Source organism: Python bivittatus, unplaced genomic scaffold (assembly GCF_059951505.1).
Source record: "Python bivittatus isolate LINGU-HERP-01145 unplaced genomic scaffold, Pbiv_v1 ctg000980_np1212, whole genome shotgun sequence".
NCBI lineage: Eukaryota > Metazoa > Chordata > Lepidosauria > Squamata > Pythonidae > Python > Python bivittatus.
This window is the reverse complement of record NW_028277125.1, coordinates 2646502-2660739: the sequence shown is the minus strand read 5'-3', so window position 1 is coordinate 2660739 and position 14238 is coordinate 2646502. Positions and strand designations below refer to the sequence as shown.

Sequence of the window (14238 nt, the reverse complement as noted above, 5' to 3'; positions counted from 1 at the left end):
ATTGGGATAAATCTTTAGGGACATATTAGCATACGGGCCTAGGCACTGGTGAATGGTTATTGATATCGAAGATGCAAGATTCTTCGATCAATAATGCAACAGACCTGCCGGATGACAATGAAGGACGCAAAACAAAACAAGAAAATCAATGTGGATGGTGGATGTACTCAGGAGCACCGGATAAATGAAGGAAGATGTGTGGTTGGACCAATTGAACCAGCTCGTTGAATTGGAATGAATGGACTTCAGATCAATCAGATGAATGACTTCTAAATTGATGCATTTAGAAGTGGCGTTCATTTCAGTCTCTTCTCTTTGTAGGCACCCAAAGGCCTTTCAAAACCTGTCTATTTGCTCTATTTATATTCCAGCTGGGCTCAAAAGTAACATGGAGAGGTGGGTTCGTTCAGCGACCTCCCCCTTGTTTCCTGGATTCATACAATACACTGAATTATCAGCTAACCAGATGAGCTAGTGAACTTTCCATTAACCAAACAGAAGTGTCTTTCCATCCCTTTCTTATGGGATTCCCCCCAACAACTTCCGGGTCTAGTCCTCAGCTTGGGGTTTCCTGGTGGTCTCCCATCCGAGGGCTAACATACTCAGATCCCATTTAATGCAAAGTCAGCTTTGGTCAGACTCAACTCCCCTTCTAAATCCCTCAAACTCTCCCATCCAACACAGCCAAATATTTTGGTCTTCTCTCCTCTGGTGACTTTCACGTATCCCTGGTACCATCTCTTGCCAAAAAGCAAAAGAAGGAAAATGGAAAAATAAATCAAGGGTTTGCCTTTGCTCAGAAGAGGGACATATTTATTTATTTATTTATTTATTTATCAATCAATCACTCAATCAATCAATGAATCAGATTTATACAGCTGCCCTTCTCACAAACGTGACTCTGGGCGCGGTACAAAAACAACCAATTAAAACAATTAAAAACAGTGAAAACAGTTAAAAACAGTAAAACACAAACAAACGATGTGCTTGAGGGGTTGCTCGGCCACCGGCACATCGCATCCTCTCTGCTTCCCGGAAAGGCCCAAAGCCGCCTTTCCCCTGGATCTGATGCCCTGCAAATATACGCTGGACTTTATAACTGCACGGTGATTTTTCTGAACCGCAGCCAGGAAGAGGACGTGGAACAAGGAGGCTGCTTTCAAAGGGACGTGGAGGAGCTGGCGCAGCTCTGGAGAAGCGCAAGAGGACGGCTGGGGTGTCGGAAGCCAAATTCTCGGAGGAAGAGTTCATGGGGGTAGGAGAGCAAGCCAGGGAGGAGGACGTTCAAAGAAAGGAGATCCAGGTGGGACATTCAAAGGGATTTCCTAGTGCTAAGAGCTGTGCAAGAGTGGAGGAGTGCCAAGAACGGAGATGGAGGAACACCGGCCAGGGACGATTGAGTGAATCCCTGCCCTGAGCGAGGGGCTGGACTACATGACCTCAGGAGCCCCTTCCAACTCCTCCATTCTCCAATTCTTTGATCCGATGGGTATTAACTGCAGTGAATAGGATTCCTCTCCCCATATTTAGTAAGTAATTTACTTTTCTGCTCTCTTGAAGATTAAAGGTTGGTGGGCAGTTGTGGCTGAGCTCTGGGTGGGGGCGGGGAGCCAAAGGTTTGGGGAAGAGGGAGGTGTGGAAACAGCCCTGTGGCCTCAGATGACATTTCTCGGCCTTAAACCCCCTCAAAGACGTGGACTCCCCCCAGCACTTTTTATAATGGGGCAGCTTAGATGGAGTGAAAGGGGCATAGACCAGCTTTTAGCACAGCTGGGGGGCAGGATCTAGGCAAGCAGCATCTGGCTGATCTCAGAAAGCTAAGCTGCGTCGGCTTCTTTATTACTTGGAGGGAATTCCCAGGGATGTTGTCTGTCTATCATTCCATCCATCCATCCATCCATCCATCCATCCATCCATCCATCCATCCATCCATCCAATCTCTCTCTCTCTCTCTCTCTCCATCCATCCATTTATCCATCTCCTATGCATTATCTATCTATCCCTCCCTCCCTCCCCTATTCTCTCTCTCTCTCTCTCTCTCTCCCCCCCAACTCAGAAGAAGGCCAACCACTTTTGTATTGTTAGGAACAGCCCTTCGCTTGCAGCCGGTTTTATGCCTTTTAAAGAAATGCTTCTCACGTGAATGAAAATGTGGGGTATTACCCTTCCTCGCAGAACCCTGTATCAGCAGCATTAATGGGTGGGCATAATTGAAGTCCAAAATGTATCTGCAAGAGATGGTTGGTTCTGCCCGGGGAGGGGGCACCCCTCTGTTTCTGTTATCCTCACGCACACACAACCCTCGTCTGTGTTTGCTTTAACAATTCGTGGCTTGCGGAACTGATCACAGCGGCTTGGATTCCCACGCTACGTTGAACCAGACAGCCTGCCTTGCAAACCACAGCAGCTGGATCCCCCCCCGAGCTCAAACCAGACCAAGCATGCCAGGGTTTAGCAAGGTCACAGGTTAAGCTGAGCCACAGTTGCATAAACATGGCTTACGGCCTCAGCCATGAAGCATCCGGTGGAAGCCACAATGATGTGGCACAGGTGTTGAAGCATCACTTGCTCCCTTGGGTACAACAGGCTGTGCCAAAATCCAACAAGCGCAACACGGCTTAGCAGGATGTGTGAGTGCAACTGGAATCTGGTTTTGAATAATTTAGAAGGAATTCTGCCTTCGAGCCCCTGAAACGTACGCTTGGCCCTCGTCACCAAACCCTTCCGCATTTTCCGGTATGCAGTTTTGAGCTGTGGTTGTTCTCAAACTTTTCTCTCTTAAATCCCCACCCAGTTCTTCTGTCAGAAAGCTTCTCAGTTCCACCACGAGAGCCACAAATGTCCACTTTTCTGCCAAGAAAACGTGTTTTACCCAGGCATTCGGTCACGTATTATAGCAATCATTTACGGTCGCTTGTAAAGGCTTTGTGTTCGTGATTTCTTTCTCAGTCCCCCGTCTGAAACGCAAGTCACTCTCTCTTAGATCTGCCCAGCGAGGAGGCAACTCCTTCCAAGCCAGAAAATGCTTTTTTCTCCCTGGCATTTCACAATCTTGCTTCCCACTTATTTCCCATCAACCACCTCATAGGGTGAATAGCACTATAACATAATATTGTTACAATGGTTTTAATCGCTGTAAGGCAGAGTCCCTGCTATGAGATGGGTAGCTCCACCAATCTGGTTTTTTGGGGTTTTTCTTTTTTAACATCTTTGCTACAAAGATAACACCAGCTGGCCTTGTCTGACCTTGAAAGTCTGGTAAGTCCTTGGATGGGAGACCACCAGGAAATTCCGAAGTCATCTTGGAAGGCGGCTACGGGAAACCACTTCTCTCCTGCTGCTGAGAAAATTCTGCAGAGGCGTCGATGGGAGTTCATGGGGCTGGCCTTGACTTGAAGGAGACCTACATTTTAAAAATAGAAGACATAAGTGTAGGGATCAAGCCAACTCTGTAGCAGCAATGTGATGCATCATCTATATGACAAACTGGGGAAATATTTATTTTCCTTCCTTCCTTCCTTCCTCCCTCCGTCCTCCTGAGGCTGCGATCAGGCGCAGGAGACGTCCAGCCTCGAAAAGACCAGTTCGACCCCGGAGGACCTGGACCAGCCCGCCCAGGTGGCCTCTAAAGAGCGGGTCAGGGCCAGGACGCTGAGCTCCTCGCCCGTCCGCAGGGCTCCGGGCGCCAGCGCGCGCGTTCCCGTCCTGCCGGGGAAGCCGCCGCCTCCGCAGGCGTCGGAGGGCGCCCCGCCCCGGCCTGCCCCCAGCCCCGGCTTCCTCCCGAGCGACGCCCTCCCAACGCAGGCGAGGGGCCCAAGGGGTCCTCCGCGGCCCATTTACGCAGGAAGCGAGCCCCAGCGCGCCGACGTGCTTCAGGATCGCCTGGCCGGGGACGCCGGACCGCAGGGTTGCCCGCGGGGACGCGGGGGGAAAGGGAGGGCGGGGCGGGGCGCGGCTTGCTTTGCCCATCTGGGCAATGGGAGCGGGCGCTCGGCGTCTCCCCGTCCGGCCACTAGAGGGCAACCCCGTCCTGCCCCCTAGCGGCCGGCAGAGCTCCCGCAGCCTCGAATCTTGAATGGCCTTCGCGGTTCAGGGGCTGCAGGAGCTCTGCCGGCCGCTAGGGGGCAGGACGACGCTGCCCTCTAGTGGCCGTCTCGCGGTCTGCAGATCTGATCGCGCGCTCAGAAGGATTCCAAAAGCGCGCGGATCCTTTGGGAATCTGCTTCAAACGGCCGCTCCGGTTTTTCCTACCGAGGACGGCGCTCTCCTTTGCTTTGTCTTTCTCCCACCTAGGATAAGCTAACTCCGCTCGTTGACGGGTTCCTCTTGGTTAAACCGTGGCTTATTGGATAAACCTCAGCCTCGCCCTGGTAAGCCACGAATCCTACTTTACAAGCCCCGAGTTCCCTGTATTTATGGCATCCAAAGTCAGGCCTGCAGAAACGCAACCCTGTGGTTTAGCATCGCGTGTAAAGACGGATTTGTTGCTCCCTCTCGCCCCCCCCAAGCCGGCAGAGAACGGCAGCTCAAACGCAGGCTGAGGATGGTTAAATGTTGGCTGAACCCGCTTGAGGATTTCCAGCGCCCGGCGCTTCTCGACAGGCGCAAGGAAAGGAATTTGATTTCCCTTCCTAGCTACAGCGCTGGGATTTCCTCATGGCCCCCCATCCCGTGAATAATAATTTACTAAAATATACGGCCGTTGACCAAAAAGGCCCATCCCGGCCAGGTCCAACCCAGCTGAGCTTTTTCTAGGCCGACAAAAGTTCATGAGACGCCAGCAATGAGTCAAGCTTGGTTCCTGGTGACTTTGTGGACACATCCCTGTGGTCTGCTTGGCAAAAAAGCCTTGCCACTCCACCTTTCTGTGATATATATTTTTTCTTTTTTACTTCCCGGTTTAGCCTTCGGCCCTGGGCTCTCCTCGTGGTCCCCGTTCCAAGACGAGTCAGCTCTGACCGGCTTGGCTTTCTGAGATCAGCTGAGGTCTCCCAGGGGCTGGCCCTCCGGATCTGCAAAAGGACCAAAGCACGCGGTGACTGTGGACCCAAACCCCCTGTGTTCCCAGCCAAAGGTCCCGAAAGGCGCCGGCGGCCAACGGCGTTTATAATGCCATCCCAGAGTTGCCTTTCGATTCCGGACTTCTGCGCGCCGGCGCAGATGGTTTTTTACCGAATCATCCTTACTGAGGTGCGAAGAAACCAGCCGACTCCAGTTCCAGTCCTAGCTGGTCTCACCGACTGTGTCCCCACGACCCCTCCCCACAAGCTCTGCCGGGCTCTGTAAAGATCTAGCAAGTGCATTCCACGCTATGAACGTGCTTGGGATCCGTGACTCTGTCCTTTGCTTATTGTCCCGGCTCAGCCCATTGCCTTAGCACAGGATCTTGTGCAATTCAGCCGCTAGATTTTTCTCTGACCTCGGTAAGCCTGTCGTCTGAACTTAACCATAGCCCGAAGCTGCTCTGCCTGCCTTCAGAGGTGGAGGAAGTTTCTTCTCCAACTCCCTCCCGCCGCCCCACTCAGTAAACCATATTTGTGAGGGGCCCAACTCCTGCAGGGCAATATCCCCCCCCCCCCATAAAATGAATTTGTGGAGGCAAGAAATAATCTCCCCCATGGCATGTGTGGGGGGAAGCGCATTTGCGGGACCAAAGAGCCCGTTCGGGAGGGGGCGTGGTGGTGCCCCCCGCGTCCCCGTGGGTCTGCCCCCTCCCCGCGCCGTGTCAGCTCTCCGCTTTGGCGTGATGGATCCACGCGCTTAATGGACCATCAAGAGCGCCGGGCGCTTTTTGAGCGGGGGGGGGGGGGTCGCGCCCCACTCTTGACGTCAGCAGAGGGCTTTATAAAGGGGGGGCGCCGACGGATATCCCAGATCGGCATCACTCGGCACCGCCGCCGCCCTCCGGAGCAGTGAAGGCATTCCGCGCTCCAGCCGCGCCTCCTCCCGCCGCTTCCTCGCCGCGCCCCTGCGGAGCCCGCCGGCATGTTGCCCTGTCGCCTCCACTGCGCCCTGGCGCTCCTCGTCTCGGTCGCCTTGGCGTGGAGCACCGTGGCCGCCGCGCCCTCCGACCCGAGGCTCCGGCAGTTCCTGCAGAAATCCTTGGCCGCAGCCGCGGGGAAACAGGTAAGGGAAACCCGAGGCGGGGCGGGCGGGGGATTGCCCCAAGAGAAAGCAGAGGCGGGTCAGGGGGTTGGGCACCCTGCCCGCGAGTTCCGAAGAGCCCGGCGAGAGAGGGCCAGGGGGCCCCTGAGCGAGCGCAGAGCGCCGTCTTCCGCGCACGGTCCGAACCGCAACGGGAGGCTGGATCCGACAGGAAGAGTCAGAGCCCCCTGGGGAAGAAGGCAGGGCGAGAGGTGAAGCTACGTTGCCCTGCTATTGTTGGCCCACTAATGCAGAGGTAGGCTCTTCCTGTACATGGAGGTTTAGTTCCTAACTCTGGTGGGTGGTAAGAACCCTGGAGCTAGTGTGGTCCAATGGCTTGACCAGCCAAGGATCTCCAGGTCAATGAGCAGCGCACGAAGATACGACCCCTCTCCCGTGGCTGATTCCCGTCAGGGCTAAACTGTTCTGAGCCTGGAGGCTTTACTGAGCCACCGGGGCTAACGGAGGAGTAACTCGGTGCTCGGTAGTTCCTTACCGCGGACGCCACCAGCTTGATCCGGCTGAGGGTCCAGCAGTGGGAGGACCCGGCCAGCTCCCCCGCGGGCACGGCAGGATCAATATTGTTCCCGTTAACCTTTCTCCTCTGACTCTTGACCACCGGTGGGGTTCAGAAGGACCTTGCCCTTGAGTCAGCATTGCAACTAATCACCTACGACAGAGAGAGAGAGAGAAAAAAAATAGATTTCTATGTTCGTTGTGCGCTCAGCACAGCCGCTTTCCTAGAAGGGGTTCCTGGAAGACCGCTTCGCTTGCCTGCTTGTTTCGCTGTCAGTTCCTTTTCCCATCTCAAAAGCAGACGGTTCTTCTCTTAGATAAGACCCCCGGATTTACCAAACCATCCCCTGCACAAAAAAATAATTTGATAGGACTTGGGGAAGTCTTATCCCTGAACGCAAGACGGGACCTTTTTAGAGAGATCCCGGCGAAAGAGGCGCATTTGGGGAGGTCTGGAGCTCTCCGAGGTGCTGAAAGGAATCTCGCTCCAACAGACCGAGATTAAACACGACCCGCCAGGCTTGCTGATGTAAGCGTGTTGAACTAGTCCATGGGCTGTTTTCATGATAGATGTACCAGAAAACAAATCAAACAAACGAACGAACGAAAAAACATTCGTGCTTTCAATTTTCTCAACATTAGAGGCAGAGAAGTCAAGAGAGGCGGCCACGATTTGGGGTGACACCAGGTAATTGGCCACGGAGAATGCCAAAAATATGTTCAGAACCTAGGGACGGGTCAGTATATAAAGTTGTTGAAAAGGTATCTTCAAATTGGTTGAGTGGGTATTAAAAGAACGAAAGGAAAATCCTACTGCAGATGCGATAGCGGTATTCTGAGACTCCGAAAAGGAATCTTGATCTGTAGCGGATAGCCGAGAAAAAGTGTTGGTCCAGCGCATGTCCATAGTGAAAAAGGTGAATGGCATGGTGGAGATTAACACAACGAAAAGACTTGAAAATGCATTTGGGAATGTAATAATGCAAATGCATTGAATCTTAAGCTCACAATGAAATCCATGTTGCCGCCACCTTTGGAATATGTAAATACCACAACTGAAAAAGGTTATTGAGAAGCTGGCAAAGAGACAATAATTGCTTTAACTTCTTTATGGATTAAGCTTAGAGAAGAGGCAGGTATGGAAGAATGCAAGTCTAGAATATTATGTGTCCTGTGAAAAAAAATGCAGGGGGAGATCTCCACTCACCGCAATATTAAAACTGGGTTATCATTCACAGAACCATAAAATAACAATACTTTTAACTTCTTTATGGATTTTTTAAGCATAGAGAAGAGGCAGGCACAGAAGAACGTAAGTCTAGAATATTATGCGTCAGTCGTATGGAAAAATGCAGGGGGAGATTTCCACCTGCCGTAGTATTAAAACTGGGTCATCATATATAGAACCATAAAATAGCTGAGCAGCTAGATTCACACCAGACACTATACCAAAAAAAAAAAAAAAAGGAAAAAAGAAAGAAAAGAGAAAAGAAAAGAAAGAAAAGAGAAAGAAAAAATGAACCCAGGCAAGCTTATGATGCTGTGTGAATGCAACGGTGGCTCTTTACCTGATCTGATTAAGCAAGTTGTATGAAGCCAGCCAATCGGGTCATCTAAACGCGGTCACTCAATGAGAGATGGGTGTGAGCAAGAACTCCAAAGAAGAAGTCAAATTGTATTCCCCCTGCAGAAATAAGAACGCAGTTGCTTCTCATTCTTTACCCAAACAATAAAAATCACGAAGGGAGGAAAGTTCTTTACACAAATCTCCAAAATCATGAAGGGAAGAAAGTTCCCTGTTACAGATTTCGTGGGGGAGCCACAACACTAGAAAAAAACACACTACCAGATAGATCCTCTAGCACAGTGTTTTTCAAACTTGGCCACTTTAAGATGTGTGGACTTCAACTCCCAGAATTCCCCAGCCAGCATGGGGAATTCTGGGAGTTGAAGTCCACACATCTTAAAGTGGTCAAGTTTGAAAAACACTGCTCTAGCAAATGGAGAAGTCTCCCTTCTCCTTTGTGGCTGCTTTCCAGCAACTCGTACTGAAGACACATCGCTTCTCTCCTCTAGGAATTCATCCACACTGGTTTTCTCCAATCTGGCCACCTCCAGATGTGGTGGAACTGCAAAATGTTTCACTGCATCAGTGGGGAGTTCTGAGAAATCCCATGCCAACACATCTGGAGGATGGCCAGGTGGTGGAAGACTGGTGGGTACGCTCACCAAATCAGGTAGAAGGGAAGCAAAATGGCAGAGTACTCAAGTAAGTAAGCCAAGCCGTATTTTACAATGCGAATCGGAAAGTCCACAGGCTCACTCCCTTGACCTGAAGGGAGGTTCCTTCTGCTCCCACGTGGATGCAGAGAGTATGGGAAACCAATCTACAGAGTTGCCACTAAAGATGCCGAATTGGGAAGCATTCTTATCCCTGCTTGGATCTGCTTGGATCTGCTCTGGTTTTTCATGGGAAAGCAGAATGGGGTAAGGGCTGTAAGGGCTTCTGTCTGGAGGTACAGAAAAGAACAGCTGTTCTGATGCCCAGCAGCTACAATAAGTGAAAATAAAGGCCACATCTTCCCTCTGCTTGCTGGCCACCCACTCCGAAACACGCCAGCTAGAAGGAAAATGGTGCTTTCTCTTAGCTCCCGTTGATGGACGTTTCCCCCTCTAAAGATGCTTTCACAAATGGTCAACCGCTCTTCTTTGCCCCGCGGTTGGAGACTCAGAGATATTCTGCTTCTGGAAGATTCCAGGTTGGTCCTTCCAATAGAGGAGAATCTCTGTAGCCTCTGCAGGGTTGAATGGTGGAGTTCTTGGTGCTCTCTGAGTTTGGTGGTTCTCTTGCAGACGTTTCGTTACCCAACTAGGTAACTCGGCTACTGTATATAAACGGGGCAAGCGCCACCCGCCCTTGCACTGATGAGGTTACCTAGTTGGGTAATGAAACATCCTCCAGCAAACCACCAAGCTCAGAGAGCACCAAGGACTCCACAGATTGGTCTTCGTTGCGTAGGCTTTTCTGGGAGTCCAATTTCCCCAGGGATGAAAGATGATGTCCTACTGAGCACTGATGGTGACTCTTTGTAGATCTCCCGAGGACAAAGGGTGTTTGGTCAGGCGGAGGGGCCCCCTCTCAAAGACTTTCCAGACTTCTGTGTAAACTCCAGGACTTTTAGCTGCAAGGGTTCCCCCGTCCATTGTTTCACTGGGCTAAAAAGGCTGCCCAGAAGACCGCAGGGACTCGTCCAGGCAGTTGCCAGGAGTCAAGACTGACTTGAAATCATGCATTATTGATGTGTGAAAAGATGGATGCACGTCTCTCCCTACAGTACTTCTACCCACACCTATCAAAAGAAAGCTCTGATAAAGGCAGGAAACCTGAGCGATGGGCTTCCTCTCCCTCCCTTTTAAATAGAATTACAGGAAAGGTTTTATCGCGTTGGGCTGTGTTCTCACAATACGCTTAACGGAGTCGGTGAAAGACCCAGTGGCTACATTTGTAGAATGTGCTAGGCTGGTTTAATGTTCACCTTCTAGTCATGTTATTATTCTTGTAGGGCAGTAAATAATGCAGACTGCATTGGCCTGGTTTGGTTTTTCCTGGTTCACTGTATTGTGTGAACCTGGAAAACAAGTGACTTCAGTAACTAGATAAGGGAGCTGTGTGAACCCAGCCACTGATGACTGAGTTAGCCACATTCATTTACATCTAACCAGGTCAGGTAAGCTGCTGCTGCCCAGTGTACTAAGCTGGATTACTGTTAATCTTAAATAGTTCCCCCCCCCCCCCCCGCTGCCTTTCTCAAGGTGTTGGACGAACACAATATCTCTCTGGTTAGTTTACAGCAGTGTTGTCCAAACTTGGCCACTTTAAGATGAGTGGACTTCAACTCCCAGAATTCCCCAGCCAGCCATGCTGGCTGGGGAATTCTGGGAGTTGAAGTCCACTCATCTTAAAGTGGCCAAGTTTGGACAACACTGGTTTACAGTTCAGGGTAATGGGCAAAACAGGTCAATTTAATCACACGGTTATGTGTGTGGTGTTAAAACTGCCCTCAAAAAGGCTCCCAAGTTGCTTCTGCTTTGGTTTATGGCGTAGCACGTTGTGTTTGGTTGGCTCAGTCCACAAACTAAGATTAAAACAAACTGTGGCTAAGCATACCATACAAATCTATCCCCCTCTGCTTCTACCTCTGCGGATTTCAGTTCGGTCTCTTTAAAGGCAGGCACGATGCCCACGGATTTTTGTGTGCCAAATCATGTCGTGTATAGCAGTCGTGCACAGCCCCAGGCGCTGTAGATGTGGTGGACTACAACTCCCTTCACTTGTGCCACCCCATCCGATGGCTGGGGATAATGGGCATTGCAGCATAGCACGCCTGGAAGGTGTCACATTTCCAGAGCGTCACTGAACGTCTTCCCAAAATACATGAGAGCGATTTTATTTCGCGCAAGGGCAACGACAGGCGTCCAATAGCCTTCCGATAGCAGGTTCTTCCACGATCAGAAGTACCACATCTTAATTTGTAGCCCGATGGCGAGCTGCTTAAAATGGTAGTTACTTGCAAACCCTAATGAAGCTCAGCTGTGAGGCTGCATTATGAGAACGCGGCGACTAGGTCTTTGCGTGGCCTTGTCGAGCGAGCTGTCTGAACGCAGCCTTTCGATGTCCCCACGACTGGGCCACGCTCTCTACGTGATAAGCAGACGCTGTGTGTTTGGAAAGGTGGGGTGGTATCCGACAAATCCCAGAGGGGAGCTTGGAGCATCAGTTCCCACTTTGAAGGGCTGCAGGAACCCCCAAAGCACACATTGCTTTCTCCCCTTTCCAAACTGGGTGACCCCTGGTGGCTTGTGGCCGAATCAGTGGTCTGTATCCAGGGTTGTTTTCCAGGGTTGCAAGGGGCGGAGGGGGGGAGAGGCTCAGCCTCGGAAGCCCAGCTGTTGAGGGCCCCAAAGGATGTTTTCCCTCCTTGTCTGGGACCAGGCCCCTTGGTGGCTCGTCTGTCTGTCTGTCTGTCTGTCTGTCTGTCTGTCTACTGTTGGAGGATGATAGACGTCCAACCCTGTCCCCCCCCCCCCGCAAGGTTTGGCTTCAGTTCTTAAGGGACACCACCATTTATTGTTTTTGAATTTATTGTTTTAATTCATTGTTGTACGCCGCTCAGGGTTACTTTTTGTGAGATGGGCGGCCCTATGCGTTTGACAGACAAATAAATAAAATAAAATAAACTCCTGCAAATGTTATGTAGGACTGTCTGGAGGTGTCTGCATGGTATGGTCAAAAAAGGTCAAAATGGCAGCTGTGATAATGTGTTTGAAGTTCCACCCATTTGAAAAAAAGAATTAAAACAGGTGAAGCATCAAACATACCATTGCAGCCGGCATCTTGACTTTTTTGACCCCATCCTGCAGATAACTCCAGACTCTCCTACGTAACATTTGTGGAAGTTTATCTTATTTTATTTATTTGTGAAACGCATAGGGCCGCCCATCTCACAAAAAGTGACCCTGAGCGGCGTACAACAATGAATTAAAACAATAAATATAAAAAGCAACTATCATTCATTAAAAATATAGAATATAAAAACCATGAGGCACAAGAGAGAGTGAATGTTGACTGCAATAATGGAGCCATGCGAGGGTTTCACTGGTGGAGCCAAGGCTTAACGTGTCTTTTTATTTTTCTGCAATTTATATCCCTACTGAAGAACTTTTTTCCCCATAAAAATCGACACTTATCCTGCTGTTTGTCAAGGGACGGAGGTCCGTGGCTCAGTTCACACGCTTAAGAGGCTGTGTTCACGTAGCGTGTTCAGCTGAGACCGAAAAACACGGGTGGAGGGGTCACGACTGTGCAATTGAAGCCATGCTTGATCTTGAGTTTTTAGACTGCGGTTGCATGTCACACTTAATCTGTAGAAACCTTATTTCCTTTCCTGTAATTTAGTGTTGGTGAATTCAGCTCATTTGATTAGTTGCGTGTTCAATAGGTGATACAAACGCAGATTAAATGTGTTCTGCAAAGGCAGCTGATCAGTCAAAAGGTGACCCTCTTTGTTTGCAGACCAGCATGTTGCACAATCTCAGTCCTTCCGTTTCTCAAGCCGTGACTGAGGGTGAAAGGCGTAGAGTGAACCCAGCCAACTGTGGTTTATTCAGTAAATCATGGCTAAGCAAAACCGGATTTAGCATGTTGGGTAAACGCAGCCACTGAAGTGGTGCTCATGGATTTTTCTTGCTAGCTCAAGCCACTGGTCCAGCTTCTCTGGGGTCAGAAGCTTAGCAGAGTCAGACCTGACTTGGATGGAAGACCACGGGGAAATCAAACAAAGGGGAAGCTCTTCCATCTGGCTGCCTAGAAGACCGCGCGGACAGGCCTTGCGGTTGAACCGATCTGAGGGTGTCCTCCCCTTACCGTCCCTTGACCCACTCTTCTCTCTTTTCTCCTTGCCTTCCAAGGAACTGGCTAAATATTTCCTGGCAGAGCTGCTGTCGGAACCCAGCCAGCCGGAGAACGAGGCCCTGGGCTCGGATGACCTGTCCCGTGGGGCTGAGCAAGACGAGGTCAGACTGGAACTCGAGAGGTCAGCCAACCTGAACCCAGGTCTGACACCTCGGGAGCGCAAAGCCGGATGCAAAAACTTCTTCTGGAAGACCTTCACCTCCTGTTAGCTTTCGAAACCTCTTCCTCCCCTTCGCTCCGCTCCAGTCTCTCTCTGATTTCTCAGTCTCTTCATGCCAGGAGCTGAAGACTGTAATATAAAACATATTGTTAAGGTAAAAGGGAAAAAAAGAAAAAAAAAAGAAAGGAAAAAAAATACAATTTGATTTTGAAGTGGTTTTAATAAAACTTTCTGTTTCAATTGTACACACTTTTCTTGAGTTTGTGATCTCTACTTCTTCATGACACACCAGTCCGTTCCCGACGCTGGAAACCGCTGCTGAGTATGCTGATTTAAATTCTTTCTCGCAATAAAGTTTATGTTTCAAAGTGTCCTGGGTATAGATTTTCATTGCAGCTTCTCTCTATCTCCCCCCGCCCCACTGCAGTGGAGTTAAACTCATCAATCGATCAATCAATCATTCATCGATCATCAGGTGAAGAAATTCAGAGCAAGTCAACTCTAAATGATCTACCATTAAACGTCATTTAAGATAGTAAAAAGTGGAGCAAAATCCTTCATATAAAGGGTCTTAAATGAGGTATGCTTCCTAGAACATGGGCTAAGAAGTTATAGTGTGTTTCTATTCACCCAACACACTTAACCTGAGTTAAGGATTAACCTGGATTAAACCATTTTCTGTGTTTGTTTAAAAAAGCCATAAGAAACCATTAAAAAATTAAAAGCTAATCAAGTTAAACACCAGTCAGGCTTACATCTTCTGTGAATGCAACACAATTCTGGCTGGGTTAAGCATGCTGTGTGAACACAACTCCTCTCTGTGTACTTTAGTGAAACTGCCCAAGAATGTTTGCGGGTGTCCTGTGTGTGTCTGATTGAAAACAAAAGGTCCAACGAGCTTCAAATGGCAGCCAGTGATTAACTTTCTCTGGGCTTATTAGAAGCT

General features: G+C 49.8%; 1 protein-coding gene across 1 annotated transcript; it reads left to right on the top strand.

The window, feature by feature from the left end:
- Positions 1-5882: 5882 nt before the first annotated feature.
- Positions 5883-13537, top strand: SST (somatostatin). Its single transcript, XM_088131928.1, has 2 exons — positions 5883-6126; positions 13129-13537. The coding sequence occupies exons 1-2, from the start codon at positions 5986-5988 to the stop codon at positions 13339-13341; spliced, it is 354 nt and encodes a 117-aa protein (XP_087988054.1). The 5' UTR covers positions 5883-5985; the 3' UTR covers positions 13342-13537.
- Positions 13538-14238: the final 701 nt, after the last annotated feature.